We start from the raw sequence: 26,526 nt of genomic DNA, 5'->3' as shown, positions 1-26,526 counted from the left end.
CGAGGGGCAAATTTTTTACACAAGATGATTTGCACATGGAACGAACTTCCCGAGGACGTGGTAGATGCAGGCACAGTTACAACATTTAAAAGACATTTAGATACGTACGTGAATAAGAAGGTTTTGGAGAGATATGGGCCAGGAGCATGCAGACAGGACTAATTTAGTTTGGGATTGTGTTCGGCATGGACTAATTGGCTCCATGACTATGACTAGATGTTAGACTTGCCATTACACATTGGGTTTTTTCACTTTTTTGCAAACTATTGAAAATGCAAGCTACTACTGGACGACTGGGAACAAAGAATGAACATGGCAAACAACACAGCATCGTGAGTCAAACAGCAAAACCAGAACTGAAAATTAGACGAGGCAAACTCAGTGTTAAAGAGAAGCAAAAACACAGATTGGTTGAATTCTGAAGCAGAAAAGAAAAAAGAAAGGAATATTTAAAAATAATCAGCTTCCTTGGCAGTGACAATTAGCTCTGAGTAATTTTGGTTGAGACTATTAATTTATAGTGTATTCTTGCTGGCACCCCCTGTTTAAAAAGTCATGGGCTGTGAAAGAAGTATTTTCAACAAAATGGCTGGCTAATTACTCTCCACTGATTTTTATGCATTCTTTTGTGTGTACAAATAGCACAAGGTACATCCGAAACCAAAGCATTATTATGCGTTCCATTTGAATAACCCACATAATCCATTATTGTCGCAATTGTTCCACTAAAACAACCACTAATTATACATGAATCTGGATAATCTTGTATGGAATAGAACTAATCCATAGTGTACTGCTGTATTCTTATGGTACTTTTATCTAAAAGATGATTTGAAATCTTGTCACTGCAGTTTAAGAATTCAAATTCACTTTTCTTTTCTAGAAATTAAAATGCTTGTGGCAGTAAAACTAATCAAGAAATTAATGGCTTGTGGCTATAAACCTAACAGATTCACAAATAACCTATAGAGAAGGAAAGCGCTTCACAGGAGGCTCCCAAGCACTGAGGATGTCACCTAGAAAGGGGACGAAACGTTTGCAACAAAAACTCCCAGCTCGGCGAACAGAACCACAACAATGAGCACCCAAGCTACAAATCTTCTCACAAACTTTGAAGAGAAGGAAATACCTTACAACATCGGAACAAAAGGAAGCCATTCAGCCCATTGTGTCCACTCTGCCATTCAGTGAAATCATGGCTGATCTGATAATTCTCAACTCCACTTTTCTGCCTTTTCCCTATACCCCTTGATTCCCTTACTGATTAAAAATCTGTCCATCTCAGCCTTGCCCCAGCTCTATCATTCTCTGTGGTAAAGGGGTTTACAGTTTCATTGAGAGAAGAAATTCCTCCTCATCTCTATTTCAAATGTGTGACCCTTTACTCTGAAGTTATTCCCTCTGGTCGTAGACTGTCCAACAAGAAGAAATAGCCTTTGTGCACCCTATCAAGACCCCAGATAATCTTGTATGTTTCAATAATGTCACTCTCTTCATCCTTCTCTATTCCAATGAGTACAGGCCCAATCTATTTAACCCCTCCTCATAAGACAGTCCCTCCATATCTGGTATCAGCGTAGTGAATCTCCTCTAGACTGCTTCAAATGTCAGTATATCTTTCCTGTTTGACTAGTGTCTTGTACAGTTTTAGCAATATCTCTACTTTTATATTCCATTCCCTTCTGAAATAAAGACTGACATTCTATTTGCCTTTCTTATTACCCACTGAACATGGATGTTAGTTGTTTTTGATTCATGATGGAGGATTTTTAAATCCTTCTGTTCAGTAACTTTCTGAAATTTTTTTCCATTTAAATACCATTAAGCTCCTGCATTCTTCCTGCCAAAGTGCAGAAGTTTGCATTTCGTCACACTGCATTTAGAATCAATAGAATCCATCTCCCAGGCTCGCTGTCAAGGAAAGGCCACCAGCATTCTCAAAGATCCATCCCACCCTGGTAATGCTTTTCTACCAATGGGGAGAAGGTACAAAAGCCTGAACACACACCAGCAGGCTTCAAAACAGTTTCTACCTTACTGTTGTTAGAACACTGAATGGACTCTCAAACTCTTAGTATTCACTTGTATTTGTGTTTTTGCTTTTGCCACTGTTTACCTATTATTTTCTTATCTATGCTACTTAACTGTGTAATCTGTCTGTATTTCTCGCAAGACAAAGCTTTTCACTGGGCCTTGGTACATGTGACAATAAGTTAAATTCAAATTCATTTTGTTACATTATATTCCATGTGCCAAGTTTTTGCCCTCTCGCTTGCCCGGTTTATCCCTCTGGAGACTCTTGTCCTCACTGCTCTGCTTCCCACCTTTGTTTTTTGTCATTCACAAAGCTGACTATAATACATTCAGTTTCCTCATCTAATTCGTTAATATATATTGTAAATAACTTTGACCTCCGTGTTGATCCCTAAAGTACAGCACGAGTTACAGATTGCCATTCTGAAAATATCCCTCTTATTTCCAACTTTCTATCTTCAATTAATTAGCCAATCCTCTCTCCGTGCTAATATACTACTTCAATGCCATGGATTCTTATCTTATTAAGTAGACGAATGGGTGGTACCTTATCAAATACCTTCTGAATATCCAAATCTATTACATTCACTTCTTCCTCTTCTTCTATCCGGCTTGTTTTTTTCTTAAAGAATTCTAGTAAATTTGTTCGGCATAATTTCTCCTACATGAAGCCATGCTGACTGTACTTGATCACTTCTGTATTTCCAAGTACTCTGCTATTACATCTTCCATAACATACTCCAGCATATTTCCAGTTACACACATTAGGCTAACTGGCCTATAGTTACCTGTTTTTGGTAACAATGAGACAATAACCACACCAACTGCAGTGGATCAAGACAACTGATCATTAGAGCAACTGGAAGTGGGCAATAAATGTGGGTCTTCACTGCTGCCCATGTCCCGATCTTCTCTTGAATGCTGCATAAAGGGAGTGAATAAATAAATCAATTTTGACCAGCAGTTAATTGCCAAACTCTTTGACTTTGGGGAAACCCGACACAATTGGCAGAATCTATGGAGAGAAAGCAGAGTCAACATTACAGATTCATTGACCCTTCTTCAGAATTCAATTCTGAAGGTTTACTCTGCTTTCTCTCCGCAGATGCTGCTAAACTTGAGTTTCTCCAGCTATTTGTTTTTGTTTCATATTTTCAACATTTGCAGTTCTTTATTTTTTTGTTTGACTTTGGATCATGCAGTGATGTATCTTGAGTGCTGCTTTGTGTCTAGCCCAAATGTACTTCTGTATTCTAAATCACTTCTAAAGTGATTGTTTGTGCAGTTGTTTTCACTTAGTGTTGATAATATCTTGTGTCAACTTTTTTTTCTCTTTTAGGGGCCAGTATTAATAGGCAGTTCAGAAGGCGGAGTTAATATTGAGGATGTAGCAGCTGAAAACCCTGAAGCAATTGTTAAGGAACCCATTGATATAATGGAAGGCATCAAAAAAGAGCAAGCTGTCAAGGTATTACACTGAGCTTCCAAATCTGAGAACTGAATTTATTTGAATTTTAGAACCATTAATTAGATGACAACACATTTCATTATACAGTGATCTTTCCAAAGAAAGACATTTCATTGGGAATTTCAAACTGTATATGTTGAGATAGATGCAAGCAGCTTCTCCTGCCACTGTTACCTATTACTTTGAAGTTTTATGGTGTAAATGGACTAGGTGCTTTGAAGGCCAGTCACTGTTTCCAATTTGCAAATGTTTGTGGTTTTGAGGTGCAATTTTGGATTAATATAATCAAATGTTTTTGAAATGTAGTCAGTATTATAATGATCTAAATTAGATTTATAAAAATCAGCCCAGTTTTAATGGTCTAATGTTGCTACTAAATCTCCAGGAACACTGTCAAGCAGAGTTGGTAACACAGCTCCAACAGTATCTTGAGTACTGCTGAGCTGCCAACAGCTCTCTACCCCATTTCAATTTGCTTGCCATTAGATCTCTCTCTCCTGAATTTCATTTGTCAGTAATCTGCCTCTGTAATAGGCACCTAACTCATTTACAGCTTACAAGGTAGAACATTCCAGAATTTGGATATTCTCCTTTACGGATAATTAACTAAGAAACCTAACAAACTGAAAATAATCTGAGCTTATATTTTGTTGGCAGGGCTGCAGAACGTAACAGCCCTCCACTGGTGGGTTACGGAATGCAGAGGAAGAGAGAGTGGGGAATGGATGGGGTGCTTTTTTTATGATCCTGTGAAATTATTTATTACTGATGTTGGCATCAAATTGCACCACCAGGTTAATGAAGAACTTGACATTGATGGTATTGTATTGGAGCAAAGAAACATGCTGTTCTGTTTCAAATGGCGGGGTGAATTTTTTTTATTAGTAATTTTAAATGTACCGTGTATACTTGAGTAATAGTCAAATTTTTTTGACAACTTTTTAAAGACTAGATTTATGGAGTCAACTATTATATGGATGCTATTTTTGAGGGGCTAAACTTCATGCCCGTCAAAATTCATACTGTGCCATTAGCAGACGGCCAACTGATCTCTAAACAAATAAAGAAAAGAAAACATTATAATAATTCTGAAAACCCGGACGGAGAACAATGGCCAGCGGACTGGAAGATTAGGACGGACCAAAACAACTGGCAGACTGGAAAGCTGGAGCAGGATGTGACGGCTGGCACACTGACTCATTAAATGTTGATTTGTTATCTGTGAAGAGCTAGCGTCGACTCTTATACAAGATACATGGAAAACTCCAGATTATTTGACCAAAAATAAGGGTTTGACATCTACATGAGATCAACTGTTAGTCGAGTATATACGTTATGTCCTCTCGTTATTAACTAACTACCAAAACAACTCCATTTTGAAAATTTTCTTTTGGCCACTTCTTCATACCCTTTCTGAGATCGTTACATCTTCTGTGATGTGCAATACTCAATTGCTGAGTGGAAGAATATCTCGCGTGTGCAGAAATTGCAAGAACCGATGCAAGGATAATCCTTTACAGCTCTTGGGTACAATGTCATCTCAATGTTGAGTATATTTCAAGAAAAGCCCTTGTATTTCTAATAGCTCCTTTTATAGCCCTGGACATTTTTAAAGTGCTTCACAGTCAGTGAAATAAGTTTTGAAGCGTAGTCTATGTTGTAATTTTGTAAACCATGTTGGTGGTTTTGTGCAGGGCAAGGTCTCATGAATGACACTAAAAGACCAGATATTCATTTTCTTCATCTAATGACCAAGGAATAAATGCTCATCATGACACCAAGAGAACATTCCTGCTATTCTTAAATTAATGCTGTGAAGATTTTTACATCTATGAGAGGATGGATAAGACTTGTTGTAACTTCATGGAAAGATGTCATCTCACAGGACTACGCTAAAATAGTTATGTGACAAAATCTCATATGAAATTTGAGCACGTGACTTTCTGGTTCAGAGGTAAATTTTATCTCCAAAGCAATTCAACAAACAATTTAGGACTATTTAGTTAGTTACTGTTCAGTCTGTTCAGAGGTGTTAGTTTCCACCTCTGGAGTAGATGGGACTTGAACCTGGGCCAAATGGCCCAGAGGTTCATTATACAACTGCACCACAAGAACCCTTTACAATGTTATAAAGTATCCTGTGCTTTTTCAGTATTTTCTGAATTGTTATTTTAGAACTTAAGCTTTCTGCCCTCAAATTTGAGTCATTTTAAAGTTTTTTAAAAAACTATACAGACCTAGATAGCTGTTCCATCTTTTGGCAAAAACTATTTTAAAATATTTATTATTTCAATGTTAGTTTCACTGTGAACATCATTTTTCCAGCTTGCACAGAAAATGGGGTTTCCGAATAATGTGATAGAAGATGCAGCAGAGAATATGATCAAATTGTATGAGCTGTTTATCAAATATGATGCCAGTATGCTTGAGATAAATCCCATGGTGGAAGATGCCTCTGGGATCGGTAATGTACAAATGCTTATTTCTATTTCAAATTTGCCTGATAATATTTTCTAATAGGATGTTTATGCCAAGAAGGCTTGGTTGGTCCTTTAAACTAGGTAAAAACAATGACTGCAGATGCTGGAAACTAGATTCTGAATTAGTGGTGCTGGAAGAGCACAGCAGTTTAGGTAGCATCCGAAGAGCAGTAAAATCGACATTTCGGGCAAAAGCCCTTCAGGAATACAGGCAGAGCGCCTGAAAGGTGGAGCGTTAAGTGAGAGGAGGGTGAGGGTGGGGAGAAAGTAGCATAGAATACAATAGGTGAGCGGGGGAGGGGATGAAGGTGATAGGTTGGGGGGGTAGAGGGTGGAGTGGATAGGTGAAAAAGAAGATAGGCAGGAAGGACAAGTCATGGGGACAGTGCTGAGCTGGGGTGAGGTGGGGGAAGGGGAAATGAGGAAACTGTTGAAGTCCACATTGATGCCCTGGAGTTGAAGTGTTCTGAGGCGGAAGATGAGGCGTTCTTCCTCCAGGCGTCTGGTGGTGAGGGAGCGATGGTGAAGGAGGCCCAGGACCTGCATGTCCTCGGCAGAGTGGGAGGGGGATTTGAAATGTTGGGCCACAGGGCGGTATGGTTAATTGGTGTGGGTATCCCAGAGATGTTCCCTAAAGCGCTCTGCTAGGAGGTGTCCAGTCTCCACAATGTAGAGGAGATCGCATCGGGAGCAACGGATACAATAAATGATATTGGTGGATGTGCAGGTAAAACTTTGGATGTGGAAGGCTCCTTTAGGGCTATGGATGGAGGTGAGGGAGGAGGTGTGGGCGCAGGTTTTGCAATTCCTGTGGTGGCAGGGGAAGGTGCCAGGATGGGAGGGTGGGTTGTAGGGGGGCGTGGACCTGACCAGGTAGTCACAGAGGGAACAGTCTTTGCGGAAGGCGGAAAGGGGTGGGGAGGGAAATATATCCCTGGTGGTGGGGTCTTTTTGGAGGTGGCTCAAATGTCAACGGATGATTTGGTTTATGGGAAGGTTGGTAGGTTGGAAAGTGAGTACCAGGGGCATTCTGTCCTTGTTACGGTTGGATGGGTGAGGTCTGAGGGCGGAGGTGCAGAATGTGAACGAGATGCGTTGGAGGGCATCTTTAACCACGTGGGAAGGGAAATTGCGGTCTCTAAAGAAGGAGGCCATCTAGTGTGTTCTGTGGTGGAACTTTAAACTGGTCCTTTAAACTGATTTATTTCTGAATTTTTCTCCAGTGTTTCTGTGAAAGAAATAGTGGAGCACTGTAAAAATTTGGAAAAGTTATGGCATGGCTTAGGAAACTTCGTTTTATGGAATTTTCCCATAGTGAAACTGTTCTCATGACGTAATAGTGCAAATTTGGAGGAAAAACTGGACCAATGTCATATTGACTGGATTTTCAAAGACTTAAAATAACATATATTTTAGGAGTTAGTGTGCTGAGGTTTTCTAAACATGTAATTAGATGGACAGTTACTCTGGTTAGTTCTGCATTTGTATTGCACACAGTCAGTAACTTCATCCGTTTAGAATGGATGAGCAGTAAAATGTTAGCCTCTAGCAAAGTGAAATCATGAGCCAAGAACCAATGCCTTTACAACCAAATTCAATAAAGTCTTTGTATCAATCATTTCTGCACATTTAACATGATCATCTATTAAAGAAGCTGTCAGAGATGTCTCTTGGTAGATTGGGAAACAATCTCCTGTAACTTGAATCTGTCTCAATAATTTATCCTTGATGGTAAATCGCAATTAATGATTCGTATCTTTTATTTTCATTAGCTGTGGACACATTTTATAGCAAAATATTCACAACACCATATGTAACCTTAGTTATTTTTGCAGTGTGCTTTATTTTTTGTGTGATCTTGATGTTTTAGAAAAACCAGTTGATTTAAATGCATTTTTTCAAATGCCTCGTTATCCTACAATACAGCGTGCATGTTTCCAAATGTCCCTTTTTTAAAAAAAAGTCAAAAAGGCCAAGTATCCTGGTTGCACCCACTGTTTCTACTTACTACAGTTCAAATAATATTGAAGAAAATATTATTGGATGCTAATGAGCACTGGTAATGACCATAAGTACACTCAACACATAACTGTCCCTTTAACTTGACAGGAAAATGATGGTAGTGTTTTCCCACTGCTTTCATCTGCATGAGAGCTAATGCTGCTCCCAGGATGCTCTTGCGTCATTGGACCTCATTAAAGTTTTATGGGTTGGCCTGACTAATTGGTTATCATTTGGCAGTTGACAACTCTACAATGCAAGCAATTATTAAATGTTGGCAACCACTTATTAAAATTACTTATCTATTAATAATGCATTTTTAGACACCGTTTTCTTTTGTTTGCAGTGTTGTGCATGGATGCAAAAATCAATTTTGATTCTAATGCTGCCTATCGACAGAAGGATATTTTTGCCCAGCAGGACTGGAGTCAAGAGGATGAACAAGACAAGCAAGCAGCTGATTTTGATCTCAATTATATTGGATTGGATGGAAACATTGGTTGTTTGGGTAAGAGATGAAGCTTGAATATATCACTGGTCAGTTAATAGGATCGAAGAAAAACCGTTCTCTCCAAATGATGTTTTAGAATCTATTTTATTATTATACCTATTTTATGTTTAAGTTTTTAATTCACCTTGTTTGTGCATGCAAATGATAAGTTTCCTTCAGCAATCTAATAGTATGTACCTGATCAATATTTAACTAAATCCAAATAAATGCAGTCTCAAATTGTGCATTTATAATTTTTCTTAACGGCTGCTGTTGATGGAGGACTTTGAGAGAAAGGAGAGAACCACCACTGATAAATCAGTTCCCTGATGAAAAGAGGAGTTGATTTAATAGCCCAGACGATGATAATAATTTCTCTCTGTAATTAAAGCACAAATCAAGCAAACTTGTGCAGTTACAGCTGGAAGTTGCTGTCCAAGATGCAGTACTGTCCATTAATTTCACAAAAATATTATTGTCATCATGGCTTATGCCATTCAAAAGCATTAAATGGTGTGATGTACCTGTAATTGTGTCGTAGATGTGAATCAAATTAGCCGCATAAATGTTAGGGCCTTGCTGTACCAGTTAAAACATACTTTTAGTAACATTGATAAGTGTTAGTTATTTTGAAATCACCTCTATTTAGCTGAAAGTTAAATCTTTAGATTTCAGTTTGTGATCTTTCTTTGTTCCATTTTGTAGTCTTTAGTCCAATCACTCTTTCTCTCCTAATCCCTTAACTGGATGATATAGATAGGTAATGACAAAAATGGATTAGAGAGCACTTGGATGAACTGTGAAAGTTATTAATCCCACTCTTGCACAAAAATAAATGGGAAATGTGGTTCATAAGAGAAGTTAGGGAAAGTATTAAATTATTAAAAAGGAAGAAGCAAACAAATCAGCTCAAACCTGAAGTTTGGAAGCAGTATTAAACTCCAACAAAAGCAGACAAAAGAACCGATTAAGAGGAGGAAAGTAGAGTACCAGAGTAAGCTTGCAGGAATCATACAAAATGATAGTAAAAGTTTCTAGGTATGGGAAAGGAAATACATCAGTCAAGATGAATATAGGTCCCCTGCAGTCAGAAACAAGGGAACTTATAAGTACCATGTGGTAGTCAGTGTAGAATAAGCAGGATAAATCAGATGAACACATGGTTGGAGAAATGGTGCAAGAGGGAGGGTTTCAGGTTACTGGGTTATCTGGACTGGTTATGGGGGAGGTGACACCAGAATCTGGGATGTATCTGTGACTGTGGTCAGGGAGTTTAAAGTAAGATGGCAGGGGGATGGGAACTTGCAAAGGGAGACAGATTTGAGGGAAATAAGGAAGAAAGCAAAAGACATTATGGCGAAATGAAAAAGATGATAGGCAGGAAATTCAAGGGCCAGAATTGAGCAGGCCCACAGTAAATGGGAGCAGGAAGAGGGGAGCTTGGACCAGGGGCCTGCTGGGAAAGTTGAGTCACTAATTTAAATCTTTAAAACCCTACCTTGAACATTGGAGCCCTCCATTTCTGTTTTCAGCAGCAGGAAGAGCAGGCGGTTGGACCAGGAGCCTGCCAGGAAAGATGAGACACTAATTTAAATATTTACATCCAACATCAGACAGCAGAAGTTTCTGAGAAAAGAAGGACGTTTTTCCCCCTCAGTTATATAAGTGAGTGTTTTCTAAACCTGAGACCCTACCCTTGTAGGGCCTCCCACCCATCCATCTCCTCTAACGTAAACACCAGGGACACATCAGGTATGCTTCTCTTTTTTTACTTTTCTGATAAGGGGGCTAGCAGGGATGGCAGTGTAGGGAGAGGAATGTTTATCCTGCATGATGTTTGAGGTGAGGGATGCTATTGGTGGCCCATCCAAGTACATCTGCAGGAAGTGCACCCAATTCCTGCTCCTCCAAGACTGGATGAACTTCAGATCATTTGGGAGGCAGAGTCTGTGATAGTCAAGAGATACAGGGAAGGAGTTACTCCAAGGCATGAAGAAAGCTGGGTAACTGTTAGAAGGGGGGTCCCCTGTGGTCGTTCCCCTGAAAAACAAGTATGTAGCTTTGGATAGTGTTGGGGAGGGGTGGGGGAGGGTTGATTTACCAGGGGCATGCATTGGGGTGCAGGTTTCTGGCTCAGAGTCTGTCCCTGTTGCACAGAAGGGAAGGGGGGAAAGGAGGAGAATGTTAGTCATTGGGGGACTCAATAATTAGAAGGTCAGGTAGAAGGTTTGTTGGGAATGCAAGATACTCACCAGTTGATGTGTTGCCTCCCAGGTGCCAGGATCTGTGATGTCTTGGATTGTGTTTTTGGGGTCCTGAAGGGAGAGGATGACCAGCCCCAAGTCACGGTCCACATGGGTACCAACATCATAGGTAGAAAGAGGGATAGGGATGTAAGGCAAGATTTCAGGGAGCTAGAGTGGAAGCTGAGAGCTAGAACAAAAGAGTTGTTATCTCTGGTTTGTTACCCTTGCCACATGATAGCGAGAAGAAAGTGAGGACTGCAGATCAGATTTGAAAAATGTGGTGCTGGAAAAACACGGCAGGCCAGACAGCATCCGAGGAGCAGGAGAATCGACGTTTCGGGCATAAGCCCTTCTTCTGAAATGTCGTCGTCTTATGCCCGAAATGTCGATTCTCCTGCTCCTCAGATGCTGCCTGGCCTGCTGTGTTTTTCCAGCACCGCATTTTTCAACACATGATAGCGAGGTGAAGAACAGGGAGAGAGATCAGCTAAACACGTGGCTGCAGAGATGGTGCAGGAGGGAGGGTTTCAGGTATTTGGATAATTGGGGCTCATTCTGGGGAAGGCGGGACCGCTACAAACAGGATGGTCTTCACTTGAACCAGAGGGGTACTAATATCCTGGGTGGGAAATTTGCTAGTGCTGTTTGGGTGGGTTTAAACTAGCTCAGCAGGAGGATGGGAACCTGTGGTATAATTCCACTGCACAGGAGGTTGTGAGTAGGGGGACATGGGCAGAATTTCACAGTCACAGGAGTGTGCTGGCAGTCAGCAAGCTGGTTTGAAGTCCGTCTACTTCAACATCAGGAGTATCCAGAGTAAGGTAGATTAGCTTGCAGCATGGATAGGTACTTGGGACTTCAATGTTGTGGCCATTTCAGAGACATGGGTAGAGCAGGGTCAGGAATGGATGTTGCAGGTTCCAGCGTTTAGATCTTTCATTAAGTTCAGGGAAGCTGGTAAAAGCGAGGGAGGCGTGGCTTTGTTAGTCAAGGACAGTATAAGGGTGGCTGGAAGAACTTTTGACGAGGATTCGTCTGCTGAGCTTAGAAACAGGAGAGGGGAGGTCACACTGCTGGGTGTTTTTTATAGGCCTCTGCAAAATTCCAGGGATGTGGAAGAGAGGATTGGCGAAACAATTCTGGGTAGGGGTGAAAGGAACAGGGTGGTCATTATGGAGTCTTAACTTCTTCAACATTGACTATAAATGCTATAATTTTAGTACGTCAGATGGATCAGTTTTTGTCCAGTGTATGCAAGAGGGTTTCCTGACGCAGTATGTCAAAGTGCCGACGAGGGGAGCCACACTGGATCTGGTACTTGGTAATGAACCAGGCCAGGTATTTGGCTTAGTGGTAGGTGAGCACTTTGGAGAGTGTGACCATAATTTAGTTTAGCGATGGAAAGGGTTAGTTACATGCTACAGAGCAAGAATTCTAGATGGAGGAAGGGCAATTGTAATGTGATTAGGCAAGACTTTTAGGCATAGCAAGGGATAGCAAAATGCAGGGGATGGGGACAATCGAAATGTGGAGCTGGTTTAAGGAACAGATATTGCGTGTCCTTGATAGGTATGTCCCTGTCAGGCAGGGAAGAAGTGATAAGGTAAGGGAACTGTGGTTTAATAAAGATAAATTGTATCTTTTGTTAAGCGGAAGAGCAAGGCTTATGTGACCTTGAGACGAGGTGGTTCAGATGAGGCGACGGAGAGTTACAAATTAGCTGGGAAGGATTTAAAGAGAGAGTTAACAAGAGCAAGGAGGGGACATGAGCAGTGTTTATCAGATAGAATAAAGGAGAACCCTAAAGCTTTCTATAGGTATATGAGGAATAAAAGGATGATGAAGTTAGGAATATGGCCAGTCAAAGACAGAAATGGGACCCTGTGGAAAGGTGCTAAACAAATATTTCTCATCTGTTATCTCTCAGGAAGAGGAGACTATTGTAGAGGAGGTGATTGAGATACAGGCTATTAGACTAGAAAGGATTTAGGTTAGTAAGGAGGAGGTGTTACCAATTCTAGAAGGTTTGAAAGTAGATAGGTCCCCTGGGCCAGATGGGATTTATCTAAGGATTCCTTGGGAAGCTAGAGAGGAGATGGCAGATCCTTTGGCCTTGATCTTTGAATCATCATTGTCTACAGGTTTAGTACCAGAGGACAGGAGGATTGCAAATGTTGTGCCCTGTTCAAGAAGGGTAATAGAGATGACAGAGGTAATTATAGACCAGTGAGCCTTATGTCTGTTGTAGGAAAAGGTTTGGAGAGGATTATAAGAGATAAGATTTCTACTCATCTAGTAAGCAACAATTTGATTGGAGATAGTCAACATGCTTTCATCAAGGGCAGGTTGTGTCTCTCACACCTCATTGCATTTTTGAGAAAGTGACCAAGCATGTAGATGAGGGTAGGGCAGTCGACGTGGTATACAGGGACTTCAGTAAAGCCTTTAAGGTTCCACATGGAATGCTTTCGGAGAAAACTTCGCAGTGATTTAACAGTTTGGCTTAGAAACTGGCTTTCTGTAAGAAGACAGCGAATGGTAGTTGATGGGAAATATTCAGATGGAGTCCGCTTACGAGTGCTGTGCCACAGATCTGTTTAGGGACCACTGCTGTTTGTCATTTTTATAAATGACTTGGATGCAGGCAGAGGTAGATGGATTAGTAAGTTTGCAGATGACACTAAAGTCAGTGGAGTAGTGGACAGTGTGGAAAAATGTTGCAGGGGGACTTGGATAAACTGCAGAATTGGGCTGAGAGGTGGCAAATGGAGTTCAGTGCAGATAAATGAGATGATTCACTTTGGGAAGAATAACAAGAAGGCTGAATTTGGGCCAATGGGAAGATTCTTCGTGTGGACATGTAGAGGGATCTTGGTGTCCATATACATAGATCCCTGAAAGTTGCCACCCAAGTTGATAGTGCTATTAAGAAAACATACAGTATGTTAGGTTTTATTGGTAGAGGAATTAAATTCCAGAGCTGTAATGTCATGCTGAGACTATACAAAATGCTAGTGCGGCCTCACTTGGAATATTGTGTACAGTTCTAGTCACCCCATTACGAGAAGATGTGGAAACATTGGAAAAAAGGTGCAGAGGAATTTACCAGGATGTTGTCTGGTCTGGAGGGAAGGTCTTATGAGGAAAGGCTGAGGGATTTGGGTCTGTTCTCATTGGAGAGAAGAAAGCTACGAGGGAATTTAATAGAGACATACAAGATGATCAGAGGATTAGATAGGGTGGACAGTGAGAGTCTTTTTCCTAGTAAGTTGACGTTGACTTGTGTGAGGGGGCATAGCTGCAAATTGAGGGGTGATAGATTTCAAAGCAGGTGTCAGAGGCAGGTTCTTTACTCCGAGAATGGTAAGGGCATGGAATGCCCTGCCTGTCAGTGTAGTTAACTCAGCCACATTAGGGGCATTTAAATAGTCCTATGGATGACATTGGGATAGTATGGGGGGGATGGGCTTAGATTAGTTCACAGGTTGGTGCAACATTGAGGGCTGAAGAGCCTGATCTGTGCTGTATTGTTCTATGTTCTCAGGATGCTGAAAAAGCAAGCCTTAAGGCAATTGTTGTGGACTAGGCCACACCACCTCAAAACATTTTCACGAAGGTAGCTCAGACCTTAACTTTTCTAGTTGTTTTGAGCAAGTGTAATATGGACATTCCAGGAGTGATGCAGCTGGTCAGAACCTCTCGTCTTTAAACAAAACAAAATTAATTTGCAAGATTACTGAATGAGAAACAAACAAGAGAACCGAATATAGAATAACTTGATCTATCCAAAAACCCAGCAGATTATCCCAATTTAATGATGCTGTTCCAAATTTCGGCAACAATCTCCATAAGCACCCTTGACAAAAAATGGTAAAATCAAACACAGGGACTTACAGAGAGAGAGATATCAGAGGGATTCAGCATGGAACACCTACCATGGAGCTGTTTCTTTTGGATTCCCAGCTAACAACTGATCAGCAGCTCTGAACAGCCAGACTGCTCAAAACCAAACCAAACCCAACCAGACCAGAGACAAGCTGATCTGGGAGAACTGGCCACTCACCTTTCACGATACGAGTGTTTTTTTTTAAATTTGAAAGCCTTTTTCCTGAGGCAGTATCTGGTAGCTCTAATCAAATTGGCCCTAAAACCCATTCAAACCTGACGCTCTGAAACCTCTGCATTTACGACACCACTGAAAAATCCCAAGTACAATCTAACCTTGTTAAAGGAGCAGCATCATCGCACCTCCCACTTAAAAATAATGAACCATCAATACCCAAAGATGGCTTCATTTTAACACCTAACAATCATAAGTTGTTAGTACATTACAATACCCAGATACTTTACATAGACTTTAGAGTGCATGTTTATAGTCAATTAGTGTATTTTACTCAGCCATTGAACGTCTTCGTTTCTCATCCAAGTCTCGATAATGCGTCAGCAATCACGTTTTCTCATCCTGCCACATGCACAATTTTTAAATTGAATGGCTGTAACAACAAGCTTCATTTAAACAGTCTGGAATTTCTCTACAATGGGTTATGATCAATGTATATGATTGTCTCAGATACATTACTGGTAACATAAACATTGAAATGTTGTTAACATCAACACCAAACTCAGTCTCCTCAACTGTTGAATACTTTTGCCGATGAATGTTCAATTTCCTGGAGAAAAAAAACTGATAAGTCTTTCCATCTGCTCGACATCTTCCTGTAAGAGCACAGCACCAACACCCAAATCGCTCGCATTGATAGCCATATTGAATGGCTTTGCATAATTAGATGTGGCAAATACTGGGGCAGTGATTAACAAGTTTCAGACTGTCAAATGCCTTCTGACGGTCCACTCTCCACTGCCTTTCTTTGGTAAGTGAGTGGAGCAGCCACACTGCTAAAATTTGGTACGAATTTCTGATAAAATCCACTCAATCCCAGGAACAGTAGTACTACACTTTTTGTCAAGGATATGGGAAACTCCCCAATTACCTTTTGTTTTTGCATCCATGGGGCTATTTGACCATGTCCAATAACGTGGTTCAGGAAGGTGACTTGGGCTTTGGCAAATTCAATTTTAGCCAGATTTTTCACCAAGCCTGCTTCCTGAAGTAGATTGAACAATTATCACCAAGTCATCTATATATGATACAATTTGGTAATCAAGAAATTATTGGTTAGTCTCTGAAATGTGGCTGGTGCATTTCTAATACCAAATGGCGTGACTTTAAACAGATACAGGATTGGCCTTTTGCCCGAAACAGCATCGATTTCGCTGCACTTTGGATGCTCTTCCAGCACCACTAATCCAGAATCTGGTTTCCAGCATCTGCAGTCATTGTTTTTACCTCATTGATTTAAACAGATACAGTCCATTCAGCATTACAAAATCCAAAATTGTCTTTGCTCTTTCTGCCACTATCCTTTTGAGCAAGTCTTACTTAGAAATATAAGTTGCTTGTCCCATCTTTTCAGAACAGTCTTCCAAATGCAGAATCTGATATGCATCAGTCTTTGCGATAGTTTGCACCTAACCGTTGGGTACCATCTGATTTTGGCACCATTACTATGGGTGAGCTCTGATCACTGTAATTCACTTCAATTATGTCGTCTTGGAGCATGTGTTCAATTTCCTTTTGAATCTGTGCCAACTTTAGAGGGTTATGCCTGTAAGGATGTTGCTTAGTTGGAACCAATATCTACATCATGCATAATTAGGTTGGTACTTCCCAGCTTATTTATACATTTCTTCCCCAAGCGATAGTAACAATTCTTCCATGTAATTTTGATTTTTCTCTGGAAGGTAACTCAATAATTTATCCCAATTTTTGAAAACTTCCTCATTTGTCTAATTTAATTTGAGGAATGTCCAATTCAGAATCCATTGAACTTGGTTCTTCACTCTACGTTGTAACCAGTAACACAGTCTCCTTTTGCTTTCCTTACCTATCAAAATACCTTCTGAGCATATTCACATGACACAGATTTCTATCTGTCTGGAGTCCTTATCAAATAGTTCACCTCACTCGATCTCTAACTCTTGCTTTTAAAGATTCACCTATCATTGGATGTAACACCAGCACTTAATTTCTGATAGCAAAATTGTGAGTTTTTAATTTCTTGTTTGCTTCTCGTTTCATTGTATGCTATGGTATTTTTAAATGCTGTCTAGATAAGTTAGATATGGTGGGGATTACTGAGATGTAACTGCAGGGTGACCAGGGATAAAGTTGAATATCTTGGGTTTTTCAGTTTTTAGAAAGCTTAGACAAAAAGGAAAAGGAGATGGAGTAGCACTGCTGATTTTTTTTAAAAAAGGAAAGTAATGTGATTGTGAGGAAGGTTATCAGCTCTGGTGAAGTACAATCTGTATGGGTTGAGTTTAGAAACAGTAAGGGGTAGAACAGTAGGGGTTTTACATTGACCCCCTCAAAAGTAGATAGATTAGATTACTTACAATGTGGAAACAGGCCCTTCAGCCCAACAAGTCCACACTGACCCACCGAAGTGCAGCCCACCCATTCCCCTACCTTTATCCCTTCACCTAACACTACGGGCAATTTAGCATGGCCAATTCACCTGACCTGCACATCTTTGGACAGTGGAAGGAAACTGGAGCACCCGGAGGAAACGCACACAGACGCGGGGAGAATGTGCAAACTCCACACAGTCAGTCGCCTGAGTCGGGAATTGAACCCGAGTCTCTGGCGCTGTGAGGCAGCAGTGCCACCCACTGCCACCGTGCTGCCCACGGCTGTACTGAGGATGTAATTAGAAGAGTGGTAAGGGGGAGCCAGTAGTTGTTTGTTTGCATTTCCAGAGGGCTTTTGATAAGATCCCACCTAAGAGATTGATGTGCAAAATTAAAGTGTATGGGATTGAGAACTGGTTGGCAGCCAGGAAATGGAGGAATAAGTGTACGTTTTTCCAAGTGGCAGCCAGTGACTGGTGAGGTGCCAAGTGATCAATCACTGCTTGGACTTGAGCTTTCACAATACATGTTATTGATTTGGATGAAGAAGCTGTGTATCAAATGTCCAAGTTTGCAGATAATACCAAAGTGGATGGAAAGGTATACTGCGAGGAGAATGACAGAAGCTTCAGGGTGATTTCAACAAGGTAAGTAAGTGAGCAAATACATGGCAAGTGCAGTATAAAAAACAATGCGTGAGGTTATCCACTTTGGTAGCTATATCAGGCTGGAAGATGATTATCTGAATGGTGATAGTTTGGAAATGGGAGGTGCAACTTGACCTGGGTGTCCTTGTACACCAGTCACAGAAAGTAAGCGTGCAGGTGCAGCAGCTGCTGAAGTAGATACATGGTATATTGGCCTTCATAGTGAGAGGATTTGAGTATAGGAGGAGGGATGTCTTGCTGTAGCTGTACAAGGTCTTGGTGAGATCACATATGAAGTATTCTGTGTAGTTTTGGTCTCCTGGTCTGAGAAAGGGTTTAATGGCTATTGAGGGAGTGCATAGGATGTTTACCAGACTAATTACTGGGATGCAGGACTGAATCAGCTAGGACTAAATTCACTTTCTTAGAAGAAAGAAGTGGGATCTCATAAATACTTTTAATGACTGGGGAGTCCACAGCCAGGGGCCATAGTCTAAGAAGAAAAGCTATTTAGGACTGAGATGAGCAATTTCTTCATCCAGAGACTGGTGAGCCTGTGGAAATCCATGCCACAAGAAATGGTTGAGACTAAAACATTGAATATTTTCAAGAAGGAGATGGATATGTTTCTTAAAGCTAAAGGAATGAACAGATATGGGGAGAAGGCAGGAACGTGTACTGAGTTGGATGATCAGCCTTGATTGTATTGAATAGCAGAGCAGGCTCAAAGGGCTGAATGACCTACTCCCGATTCTCTATATGTTTCTATTTCACTTCTACACCTGAATTGACATGGGGTTCTCTTTCCTATCTTACATTTCATAGTTCAGGCTATATGCCTTATTAATAAATCATCAACCTGGTTAAGAAGATAAAGATTTGCTTGCCCTGTTCATGCAGGTTGAAGATGCTTTTTGAACAGAGAAAGTGATGACTGCAGATGCTGGAGATCAGAGTCGAGAGTTTGGTGCTGGAAAAGCACAGAGGTCAGGCAGCATTCGTGGTGCAGGAGAATCAACGTTTCGGGCAAAAGCCCTTCATTGAGAATGAGGCTGTTTTTTGCGGACATTGGGAGAATGTGCAAACTACACACAGTGACGCTGGTTTCGAATCCAGACCCCTGGCACTTTGAGGCACCAATGTTAACTGCTGAGCCACCAGTCTCATTCCTGACTGGCTTTTTGCCCGAACCGTTGATTCTCCTGCTCCTCGGATGCTGCCTGACCTGCTGTGCTTTTCCAGTGTCTTTTGAATGCCCCACTAACAGCAAATTATCACTTTAACCCTATGGAAAGTCTGTGGGTAGATGTTAAGAATGACTGGCACCATATGCATATGTTGGACAATAATAAGGATCAGATTATGGCAGGTGACAGGCTGACTGAACGGGTAAGATGATACAGAAATTCAGGACAAAGCTTTTTGCCAGAGGTCAACAACTAAAAATAATGTACGTGCTAACCAATAAATAGAGGAATGCATTATTATTAGGAGAGCAGGGAAACACAAATTTGAGCAAAGTGTGCAACATGACGAATCTGAGGAAAGATCCATGGATTGACAAAATGAGGGATGTGGAAAGATCTGGAAGGCCAGAAAACACGTTATGAATTCTGAAGGTGGACTTGGAAGCAAACAGCCCTGGGAAAAGATTGCAAGCTTGCAAATGGAATTCTGGTCAGAGCAGGGCAGATCTATTTGCGATGGTCCAGAGTGAAGTAGGAGTGTGAGTAGAAGTTGGAGTTTGTTGAGAATAAAGGACTGTGGCATGGATTGGGAATATCACAAGAAGTGAAAACCCTTACAATTGTAAAGTTTGTGATTACAAATCCGCAGATAAGTTGGTAGCTGTGTCAAACCAAAATAGTTGAATAGTTGGAAATTAGGGGGCAAATAGCCTTTCAAACAGATAGCTACACACAGAAAAGTTGCCCCCTGACAGAATAGAAGACTAAAAGCAGACTAAAGGTCAGACTTTCAACAATATTTTTGTTGATCAGGATGTTACTGTAGGCTAAGTGATCTTGAAGTTCATCTTAGCTATTTTAGCAACATGCTTCTGGAATTTAAGTTAATTGAAGTGTTAATTTCATTCCAATATATTGGGCCAGGTTCTCAAATAAAGTTGATTTTGCTTCCAGGAAAGAAACATACCAGTTTAATTGCCCAATCAGGATTCTTACCTAGTTGTGCATTCAGACTAGACCTGATACTAGTTATGACATATTGGAACTGCATACAATGATGTAACATCCTACTTTTGAGGAAGTCTTGATGGCAAATAAAACATCAATGAAATTAAATCCAGAAAGAGTTCACACTCCAGTTTCTGTGCTCTTTTCTGAAGCAGCACATGACAATCTTCCAGATAGCTACTGAATACTGCAGGATTTATTGTATTCCTGATGGAAAATTTAAAAACAGTTAAAAATAACCTAACTGCTGAACATTAGTACCACTAGAAGCTGTAAGAGCTGGAGTAGACCATCGAACTCTTTGAGAGCCTAACCCATAACTCTAGATCATGGCTGATTATCAACCTCTATATCAGTGTTATCCCCACATCTCTTGATGTCATAAATAACTCGAAATCTTTTGATTTCTATTTTGAACTTACTTAATGACTGAGCTTCCACAGCCTTCTGAGGTATGAAATTATGAGTGAAGTAGTTCCACCTCATCTCAGCCATACAGATGTACAGCATGGAAACAGACCCTTCAGTTCAACACATCCATGCCGACCAGATATCCCAACCCAATCTCGTCCCACCTGCCAGCACCCGGCCCATATCCCTCCAAACCCTTCCTATTCATATACCCCTCCAAATGCCTCTTAAATGTTGTGATTGTATCAGCCTCCACCACATCCTCTGGCAGCTCACTCCATACACGTACAACCCTCTGTGTGAAAAAGTTGCCCCTTAAGTCTCTCTTATATCTTTCCCCCCTCACCCTAAACCTCTAGTTCTGGACTCCCCTACCCCTTTGTCTCCCCTACCCCAAATAGACTTTGTCTATTTATCCTATCCATGCCCCTCATAATTTTGTAAACTTCTATAAGGTCACCTCTCAGCCTCTGACGCTCCAGGGAAAACAGCCCCAGCCTGTTCACCGTCTCCACATAGCTCAAATCCTCCAACCCTGGCAACATCCTTGTAAATCTTTTCTGAACCCTTTCAAATTTCACAACACCTTTCCAATAGGAAAGAGACCAGAATTGCATGCAATATTCCAACAGTGGCCTAACCATTGTCCTGTACAGCCACAATATGACCTCCCAACTCCTGTACTCAATAAAGGAAAGTATACCAAATGCCTTCTTTCCTATCCTATCTACCTGCAATGTTTTGCCTTTTTCCTGAAACTGTGCACCCTGGTTTAAACCAGGGGGAAGCTCCTTTCTGCATTTAGTTTGAACACCCTTTAAACATTACTTGTAACTTTGACATCTCCTCTCATTCTTCTAAACCCGATAATACAGGCCAAGCGTCCTCATAGGACCCAGGAATCTGTCTAGCAAACCTGCATTGCATATATTGAGTTAGCCTTGCTAACTAACCTTAAAATCATATTAGTATGTTAGCATTAATCCCATGCACTTCCATCTTTTTCACTAACCTCGGTATGCGAGTTTATCTAAAGCCTACCAAAATCCAAATACATGATGTCCACTAGTTCCTGCCTTAACAACTCTGTCAGTAACATTGAAATAACTCCTGTTGGTTTGTTCAACATTATTTCCCCTTCATAAACCCATATTGGCTTTGTCTAGCTCAAAACTCTTTCTAAATATCCTGGAATCACATCCTTTATAACAGCTTCAGTCTAACAAGTCTGTTGTTTCCCCTTTTTCTTCTTTTCTGTTCTTAAACAATACATTGATGCAGAATTAGTAAAATTTTGAAAGATAATCACTAATCCATCTGCTGTCTCTTTCGATGCTCTAGTATGAAAATCATTTGGTCCCAATAATTTCTCTTGTCTTTTTTTTTTCACTAATTTCTTTCAGTTTCACGCACACTCTCGACCCTTTGATCTGAATTATTACATGGCAACTTCTTATGTTTTCCTCTGTGAAGGCAGTACAAATTATTTAGCTTGTCAGCCATTTCTGTTTCTTATTATAAAGTATCCTGTCTCTGCCCGTAATAGACCTATATTTTTTTTATTCATTCATTGGATGTGGGCTTTTCTGGCTGGGCCAGCACCTCTTATCCATTTCTAATCACATGGTAGCAGCAATGTACCATATACAGGTTGCATTGTAACGACACCAGGCTCCTCAGATAGCAGCTTTCAAACCCACAACCACCACCCCCTGGAAGGACAAAGGGCAGAAAGAAACATGGAAACACAACCACTTGCAAGTTCCCTTCTAAGATATTCACCATCCTGATTTGGAAATGTATCTCTGTTCCTTCAGTAATAGCATTGTGGATGGAACTACACCAGAAAAGCTACATCAGTTCAAGAGCAGTTCAGTCCCATCTTCTCAAGAGCAACAAGGAATGGGTAAAAGGTGCAGGCCCAATCAGTGAAGCCTACATTTCATGAATAATGTTTTGTAAAAATCTGTAGAAGCTTTTGCAATCTATTTCATGTTTCTTGCTATTTCACAAGTTTATTTTGATTTATTAAAAGTCTTAGTTATATTAGCAATGAGTATTTTATTTTTCAGTTAATGGTGCAGGGCTAGCTATGGCTACAATGGATATCATAAAGCTTCATGGAGGAAATCCTGCCAACTTTCTCGATGTAGGTGGTGGAGCAACAGCTCAGCAAGTAAATGAAGCCTTTAAACTTATAACCTCAAACAAAAATGTGAGTGGTGTTGAATTATGATTTTAATTGCTCTTCCATTCCTTTAGTCATCTATGATTTGGAGGGGCCAGTGTTGGACTGGAGTGTACAAAGTTAAAAATCACACAACAAGAGCTTTCAAAGCGCTGGTTCTTCATCAGGTGGTTCGCAAGCGAATGGTTCCACAAACACCTGTTGGTGTGTAACCTGGTGTTCTGTGATTTTTAACTTTAGTCATCTAAGCAGTTTTTTTTTCAGTCACTTTGCTCAGTGACTTTACACTGTCAGTACTCATAGTTTTGGATGCATGAGACTTATTTTATACACAGATTCCAGCAGGGAGTGGAATAAGAAATATTACGAAGGTCAAGCTGCTTTATAACTAGTTGCAGGTTTGTTCAAGTGCAGCAGACAGGAACAACTATGGGGTATGTTGTGAAATCTGCAACTTCAGTGTCAAAATGTTGGTGTTAGGCCAGATTACGCTGTGTGCTTTTTATGGTATAAATTGGTTCATTTTTAAAGTCTACTCAGCTTTCAACTTTATTAAGTAAAAGCTGGGTGCTCTGAGCAATTAGTTTTAAATACAATCTAATCTTTCTGATCGGAAATTTCAGATTTTATTGGATTGCATGTTAAGTGCAGCTCTCTTTTTTTTATATATAAAGAAAGGAGGAGAGAGCACCAATGTTGCAGTTCTCTGGATTGTATAAAAATGAGTGAGAGGATGAAGACATTCTTATCGGTTTTATCCATTACATAATAAGCATTCAGTACCTGAGAGCAGAAAGGTGTCAGGTTCCGTTTTCGATCTGTTAAGAGGAATGCAGAATCCGTCTGAGTTGGATTTCACATAACCGTCTGCAACCCATTCCCTCACATTTTAGGCAGGTACTCCAGTTTGATTTTGTAGATAACGTCAGACGTCCAGCATGCAGTAGCTGTAGCTGACGGAATTAAAGGATATGCATCAATTGAATAGGCATTATTTTGTCCACTATCCTGCCAGGTTGATTCTTCTAGTGATGTCACCGCTGGAATGGATATACCTCAGATTCTCTTTTTGCTATTGGTGTAATTGTATGCAGAGTAAGATTCCTCAATAAATATTTTTTTAAAAGCCTCTTTGCCCCAAGGGCAACACAGTTGCATCTGTTCTCAGTGTTGCAATATTTGTTGCTGAATGATGTGGCGATGCTGGTGTTGGACTGGGGTGGACAAAGTTAAAAGTCACACAATAACAGGTTATGGTCCAACAGGTTTATTCAGAAGTGCAAGCTTTTGGAGCACAGCTCCTTCATCGGGTAGTTTTTTTAATATACCAATAAAACCTTAAGTCATCTCTGAGCTATGACTTGAAAGAAATTCTGGGATTTACATAGCAGTCAATCAAAACCTACATTCCTCTTCTAAATAATTGAAGACTTAACAGGTGTGTTCAATACATTGCATCAGTTGTATGACAGTTTGATCTTCTACTATAAATTCTGTGTTCTATGATGCCCTGCTAACTACCTGATGAAGGAGCAGCACTCTGAAAGCTTGTACTTTGAAATAAACCTGTTGGACTATAATCTGGTGTTATGTGATTTTTTTTTACTTTGTTGCTGAAAGCATTGCTTTGCAAAAATTTACATACCCCGACAAATATATACATGGAAACCAGATGAATTTTTTCCCCATCTTTAACTGCATGCTAAAGGAATACTTATGGTTTTATCTTTCCATAAATCTTGGGGTAGTGACACTAAATTTTCCTGTTTGATCCTTGCATATACTAATAGTGAAAGTTCAACCAACATTATCAAAAACAGGGTATTATCTTCTGAAGTAGTCTCACTGGACTCAAAATGTTAACTTTGTTTCCTTCCCACAGATGCTGCCAGATCAGATGAGTTTCTCTAGCAATTACTGTTTTTTTTGTTTCAGATCTCCCTCATCCACAGTACTTTGTTTTATTTTAAGGAATTATCTTGATGTTTGTGGAATCTTGCTTTGCCAAATTAGTCGCCGGGTTTCTACATAGTGCAGCAGTGACCAAAATTCAAAAAGTGCTTCTCTAGGCTTTGATATTCAGATTTTCTCAGTTATGTCTCTAACCGGCAGTTATTTAAGAAAACTGCTCCATGCCTGTTTATACCACAAACTCTTCTGAAGAGATGATGTGATACAGAAAAGGCTCTGGCCCAAAGTATTTCATGTCCTTTTTCAATCTCCCTTTGTCCCCTTTCAAAATAGAACCCCAGTGTTCTTTGTAAACTTTGGTGTGGCTGCCTACATTATACCATATTCTTTTACTAAGAATCTGTGATTTTGACTTCCAATCTACGGCAATGATCATTTTATACCCAGATCTCAAATGCAGATCAGACGTTTTCATCATAACGTAACGAATAGGAGTAGGCTCCTTGGGCGATTGAACCCATTCTGCCATTCAGTGCAATCATGGCTAATTTTCTGCTTCAATACTACTTTCCAGCATTATCCCCTTAATATTTTTTATATGTAGAAATCTATCAATCTCAATGATGAACATAATCACCATCTGAGTCTCCACAATCCTCTGGAACAGAGAATCCCAAAGATTCGCCACTGAGTAAAGAAATTCCTCCTTATTTCAATCTTAAAATGGTGTACCCTTTACACCGAGACTGTCTCCTGTTTGCCAGTAAGGCAGATATCCTTCCAACATCCACCCTTTTGATCCCTGAAAGATGTATTTTATGCTTGAATGCAATCATTTCTTCTAAGCTTCAGGACACGGAATTATACATTACAAAATTTAGTTGAAATCTACACTAGCCCCACTTTCCAGCACTTGGCCCATAGTTATGATATTTCAAGTGCTCATCCAAGTACATGTTAAAGGTTGTGAGGTTTCCTGCTCTTAGGTATAAAATAACTGCACATGTTGGGATCAAAGGTAGACAAGCAGGAGGCTAGAAGAACCCAGCAAACCATGCAGCATCAGGAGGTGGAGAAGTCAGTGTTTCGGATATAACCCCACTTCAGCGCATTCTAGATCCCACCATCCTTTGTGTGCAAGATGCTCGAATACCCCATAAACTCCTGCGATCCAACTTAAAAGTGCGCCCCTTTTGTTATTAACCCTTCAACTAAAGGTAACCTCTTATCCATCCAGTCCACGCCCCTCATAATCCTACACATCTCTGTCAATTCCCTTCCCTGCTCCAAAGAAAAGAACCTGTGCTTATCCAGCATATCTTTATAGCTAAACTACTCTATCTGAGGCAACATCCTAATGCATCTCCTTTGCACCACCTCCGGTGCGAACACATCCTTCCTCTAGTGTGGTGACCAGGGCTAATACAGTACTCCAGCTGTGGCTTAGTCAAAGTTCTGTACGTCTGCAATTTTAACTTTCTGCTTGAATAATCTATGATGAAGGCAAATGTCCCATGCGTTGCTTTAACTACTCTACTAACCTCTCTGTCACTTTCAGGGATTTGTGGGCAAGTACCCCAAGAACCCTCTGTTCTTCTGAGCTTCTTAGTGTCCTATCATTGAGTTCTCCCTTGTCTTGTCACTTCTTCCAAAGTGAATCACCTCAGATTTATTAGGGTTAAATTCCATCTGACTAAACTGTTTATAAGCTTCCTGTAGCCTAATATCTTTTTCCTCCCTGTCAACCTCCCAGCCAATCTTTACATCATCTACAAACTTATTTATCATGCTCTCATACCTTTTCAACTACATTGTTTATATTTATTGCAAACAATACAAGACAAGCATTGATCTCTACAGTATACTGTATACTGACCTCCAGTCCACAAACTGCCTTTTACCACCACCCTTTGGTTGCAGCCACTGAACCAATTTTGGATGCAATTTGCCAGGTTATCCTGGATTCCAAGTGATTTTATCATAT

General features: G+C 40.4%; 1 protein-coding gene across 2 annotated transcripts in view; it reads left to right on the top strand.

The window, feature by feature from the left end:
- LOC132820682 (succinate--CoA ligase [ADP-forming] subunit beta, mitochondrial) overlaps positions 1-26,526 on the top strand; it is an 89,451-nt gene that overhangs the window by 47,444 nt on the left and 15,481 nt on the right. For both annotated transcript variants that reach the window (XM_060832922.1, XM_060832921.1), the window contains 4 exons: positions 3,374-3,502; positions 5,828-5,966; positions 8,330-8,491; positions 22,516-22,658. In XM_060832922.1, the coding sequence (XP_060688905.1) occupies positions 3,374-3,502; positions 5,828-5,966; positions 8,330-8,491; positions 22,516-22,658 (573 nt within the window). The remainder of the gene's footprint in view (positions 1-3,373; positions 3,503-5,827; positions 5,967-8,329; positions 8,492-22,515; positions 22,659-26,526) is intronic.

This window comes from Hemiscyllium ocellatum, chromosome 12 (genome assembly GCF_020745735.1).
Source record: "Hemiscyllium ocellatum isolate sHemOce1 chromosome 12, sHemOce1.pat.X.cur, whole genome shotgun sequence".
In the NCBI taxonomy this organism is placed as follows: Eukaryota; Metazoa; Chordata; class Chondrichthyes; order Orectolobiformes; family Hemiscylliidae; genus Hemiscyllium; species Hemiscyllium ocellatum.
The sequence above is the reverse complement of the archived record's forward strand: the minus strand, read 5'-3'. Positions and strand labels throughout refer to the sequence as shown.